Source organism: Bipolaris maydis, assembly GCF_028858645.1.
Source record: "Bipolaris maydis strain C4 unplaced genomic scaffold PSV08scaffold_1, whole genome shotgun sequence".
Lineage (NCBI taxonomy): Eukaryota > Fungi > Ascomycota > Dothideomycetes > Pleosporales > Pleosporaceae > Bipolaris > Bipolaris maydis.
Window position 1 is genome coordinate 2352397 of NW_027093857.1, and position 5009 is coordinate 2357405.

Below are 5009 nucleotides of genomic sequence, written 5' to 3' on the forward strand. Positions count from 1 at the left end.
CCTCACCTCGATTTAGATAGCCCCCTCCCCCACCTACACCAAATTGATAGCACTACGTAGTTACCTGTAGGCCTAGCCTGCACGTCTTATATAGCCTACCAGCTGAGACAGGACGTTAATTAATAATAATAATAATAATATAGCACACCTCCTATTAGCCTTTTTATCTCTTAGTTCTTCTAACTTATTAGATATAGTACTAGATCTAGTATTATTATAGGTACTATCTATAAAGCTAAGTAAGCTCCTCTTACTATATTTAAACTATAGCTAATAAACTAAAAAGACTAAGCTATTAGTAATAGTAAGTCTTCTCTCCTTCCCTCTAAACAGCATGCGTTATTACTATCCTCTACTTCTACCTAGTTAAACTATAGATTAAGTTTTTCTATATCTACATCCTTACTTAAAGTAGCTAATAACTAAGATAATAGTTAAGATAACTAGGATATAAGCTAACTATAAAGTTATAACTTAAGTAGCCTAAGCGAACACTAGAGTATACTAAAGAAATAAGAAATTCTAAGTATAGAAGGCGTATAAAGTAGGGAGGAATTTAAGGCGCGACAAGAGAGATATAGTAGTACTAAGGAAGAAGAAGATTATCGCTATATACTATTACTAGCTAAACCTTCGCTATTAGAGTACATACTAACATCTAGCTTAAGCAGGTCTAACTATTTAGATAATAAGGACGTTATACTAATAGCGCTTCTTACTAATAGTATTATAAGTAGGTCAAGTGAGTCGTTATAAATAATTGCATCGCTAACAAGGCGTACTTAAGGAAACTTAAGTTATAGGAGCGAGAGTGCCAGGTGCCGCTAGATAACAAAGACCAACTCTTTTAATCTAACGTGCTTCATTTATTATAACTAACAGAAATAAATCTATAAAAAAAAAAGTACGTTTCTTATATAGTAGCGAGAGACAGGGTATAGAGAAAGTGATTTGCATAACACGCACCGCCCAAACTTGCAGCAAGGCTTGCCGCCAGACTTACACTATAGTAGAGCAACCAGGAGGTATGCTAGTGAAAGGCCCAAATAGTATTAAGACGAGGGTATATGTATAGAACTACAAGAGGGGAGAAAAGGGGACAACAACTATACAACGCAACTAACTCTCGTGTCTAAAGATCCTTCAGACTCGAACAATATAGTAATTATTTTATTCATTAAGCACCCGCGCAGATAGAGGTGCACAACGCTTCACAACAATATCCGCCGCCCAGGCTTACACCCGCCGCTCAGACTTACATCCAGATTTGCACCTAGGCTTGCACCTAGACTTACACCCAGACTTTGCACCCAGTCTTACACCCAGTCTTGCACCCAGACTTTACACCCGCCGCCTAGACTTGCACCCGCCACCCAGACTTGCACCCTCCACCCACTTACACCCACCACCTAGGCTTGCACCCAGTCTTGCACCCGCCGCCCACTTACACCCGCTGCCCAGACTTACACCCGCCGCCCAGACTTGCACCCGCCACACACTTGCACCCGCCGCCCAGCCTTACAGCCAGACTTACACCCGCCGCCCAGCCTTGCAGCCAGACTTACACCCAGAATTGCACCCGCCACACACTTGCACCCGCCGCCCCCAACGGCTGCATTGCCCGAAGTTCTCCCACACTAGCTTACCATGTTTTCCTTCGCACTAGAGCGGGCCCAGTAAGATGGACGCTTGGGTCACGGCCCCCAAGATTGCAATATAGGCGAAGTATTATGCAAGAAAGAATGCGGAGTTATTGTTTCTCTTCTTTTCTTTCTCTCTTTTTCTATTTGCTGGCTCGTATAAGCGTGTAGGGGTGTATAAGTAAGAAAATAGGGCACCAAAGAATAGTAGGGTGATCACACTCTACGCTTGGTAGTTCTTCAGGACTATACAAAATAACACAAGGGCCTAACATACAAAATACGAGACTTAGTTGTACCGCAGAACGGTACATATGTGCTCGGCCTAACTTTCTTTACAGCTTACATAGCGGAGGATTTACGTACATACATACATATAAGAGAGAGTATATATAGAGACAGTTCAGCTAGGCTGACATACAAGAAGGAGTGTAAATAGGATAGAACAGGGCAACAAATAAGGGACAGGAGCGCATATAAAGCTTCGTATTGCGATCAGCAATGCCTTTTCTCTAGACTTTTTTTTCGCCTTAGTCGTGTTCAGTTTCCTTTATAATATATATACATATTAGCTACTCGTATGAGATTTTCTCGTCACAATCTAACGTGTGTCAGGAAATAGTAATAGTATATCTACCATTTCATATTAAGAGTATGCAAGTGGCTAAAATAGAGTGCCATAACCAGCAGTTAAAACTATATCTACCTACGTATGTTGAAAATAGCGGCTATACTCCAGATATAGATCAGTGATAGATAATGTTAGGACGTGCAATAAGTTTCTATACAATAAGGGGTGAATGTATAGGCAGAGTGAAATATTTTCATATATACCGTTTGACAAAGTACGCTGTTTTCGATATTATAGATGCTACGTAGTCGCCAAAAGAGACAAGTTGTGTACAATCCACTATTATTAAAGCATTAAGAGAGTACTATTGCTCCCAGATACCTCAGACACAAGTAATGCCTAGAAACAGGTTCCCTCTCCATCAATGTCTGTTCTCTCTATATAGCTATCAAGGCCAGGACTCTTTCCTCTTAATACGAGGCTTTGTGTCACTGCGCTGCTCATCTATTAGAAATATGACACCATTCATAAATTTATGTTTGCTAGAGTCTGACGGTAAAGGCAATAGGCTCCTATTATCCTCCTTTACTGTGGCTTTAACAATACAGCACCGCCCAGGAGCCCTGACGCTCTCATCGTCCGAATTGTCTAAGTTGTCTGCTAACATATCAAGATCCTCTTCAGTAAAGAGCTCAGTGCTTTGTTAATTAATTTGTGCTATCTTCTTAACAGCGTTAAGCTTAGCCTTTCGGATTGGGTAGGCTGGTGCGGCCGCTGGAGTGGAAACTGCAACGATATGGTTAGTAAAATCCTAAGATATTGTGATAGGGGCATTCAATGTACCTAAATGAGTATTGCTGTTTAATGTTTCTGATGATGCTGCTTGGTGATTTGCTCTTAATTTTGATTGTGGATTGATCTGAAATCTAAATCGACTCTTCTGTGTATGAGATGGCCCGCTTATAGCTGTAGAAGATATAGAAGGCATGAGTTTCGCTCTCTTACCCCTTGTTCTCTTTTTCTCTTCTTCTTCTAATGCCTCCTCATCGTCAAAGAGTGAGCCGTCATCACTGTTTTTGTCACCATCTTTGTCATCGTCCTCGCCACTACTAATGTCGACTACTTTTACCTTACCATTCTTGGCAAAATAGAGACGTAAATCACTTTTCCAAGAAGCGACCGAGGTACTAGACGGACTTATTATAGTATCTAGGTGCGAGATGTTAGCACCTAAGAGCTCCCTAGAAATTTGCTGTTATATTAGGCCAGCCTTGCAGCCAGACTTACATCCATTACCCACTTACACCCGCCGCCCAGACTTGCACCCAAGCTTGCACCCAAACTTGCACCCAGACTTACACCCGCCGCCCACTTACACCCACCACCCAGTCTTGCACCCAATCTTACACCCAGACTTTACACCCGCCGCCCAGACTTACACCCGCCGCTCAGACTTACACCCAGGCTTACCATCAGACTTACACCCAGACTTACACCCGCCGCCCAAACTTTACACCAATTACCCAGACTTACACCCAGGCTTGCAGCCAGACTTACACTATAGTAGAGCAACCAGAAGGTATACTAGTAAAATGCCTGAATAGTATTCAGACAAGAGTAGTGTAGTATGCGTGCGCGCCAGTTCCAAAGGAGGGACGAGCATTTCCAAGAAGCTATCGCACGAACAGTCCAACTACGGCACGGAAACAAAGAATACTTTAACAACACAAAATTTATCCAAGACTAGGCATTGAGGCTAGGAGACCTAGTACTCGTTCAAGACTCGTTCGGAGATGTGGATTAATCTACGCTCACTAGATTCAACCAAAATAGAACGGTCCGTTTTAGCTAGTAATAGCGCACGAAAAAGGATGGTAGTACGTACACCTTACAAGAGCTTAATAGAACCCCATTCAGAAACTATGTAGCAGGCAATAGACTACAGAAATTCTACCAAAGGAAGCCTAAGGAACTACGAGGAGGAGATGCGAGAGACGCCCAGTCTAAACAGCATTCGGTAGAGAAGCCACAAGGCACCAATATAGGCCCCATAGTGGGGAATGAAGGAAGCTATACGCAGGACATCCCCGACAAAGGGTCTGAACGACTATCGGAAATGCGCAACAGCCCAACAAAACAAGTGCAAAACACCAAATGCAGAAAGTAAGGAGAGCAGTAACAGTAATACCTACAAGGAGAAAGGATTTTAAGCTGCCTAAATACTATTCCTATATCTAACAAGGCAAAAAGAATTTTTTAAAAGAAACGGTTCAGTCAAAAATTTGAATTTTATAATTAACCCAGACAAAACGATAGTAATAATCTAACAAGGTAAATGCTGCTGAATAGCCATCGAGCCAGCAAGACTGCTACATTGCAGCCAAAACAAAAGAACATCCCAGCCGAAAACTATATACCCCTTACAAAAACACTAGAAAAATAAAAACAAACAAACCCCCAACCAAGCAGCCATCGGCTAGTATTAGAGTTACATACAGGAACATACCCGCAACTATTATACAGCATTGCTACTATTCGAAGGGCCATCAGCAGCAGCATTAGAGGCAGAAGAACTACTATTATTAGCCAAACCATCACCAGATCCATAAGAAGCCTGCGCAGCAGCAGCGCGGCAAGCAGCCTTCCTCTCCTGATAAGTCTAAGCAGCTTTCTTACTAGCAGCAGACCAACTAGCCCTACTAGCAGAGCGAACCTCTTCCGCCTAAGCAGACTTAATCTTCTTAACCATAGCCTTCTAAAGCTTCCTCAAGCGGACTAAATTAGCAATCTCAACCTTA

At 42.3% G+C, this 5009-nt stretch overlaps 2 protein-coding genes across 2 annotated transcripts; one reads left to right on the forward strand and one right to left on the reverse strand.

Annotated features, from left to right (window-relative positions):
- Window positions 1-543: 543 nt before the first annotated feature.
- Window positions 544-756, forward strand: PSV08DRAFT_169635 (uncharacterized protein; the record flags this gene model as incomplete). Its single annotated transcript, XM_066091846.1, has 1 exon — window positions 544-756. A coding segment is annotated over one exon (213 nt), but the record flags the coding sequence as incomplete, so codon positions are not given.
- Window positions 757-2914: 2158 nt separating this feature from the next.
- Window positions 2915-3504, reverse strand: PSV08DRAFT_242818 (uncharacterized protein; the record flags this gene model as incomplete). The annotated part of the gene is made up of 4 exons (XM_066092291.1): window positions 2915-2997; window positions 3055-3177; window positions 3217-3349; window positions 3499-3504. 4 exons carry the CDS (start codon window positions 3502-3504, stop codon window positions 2915-2917), a joined length of 345 nt encoding a protein of 114 aa, XP_065950004.1.
- Window positions 3505-5009: the final 1505 nt, after the last annotated feature.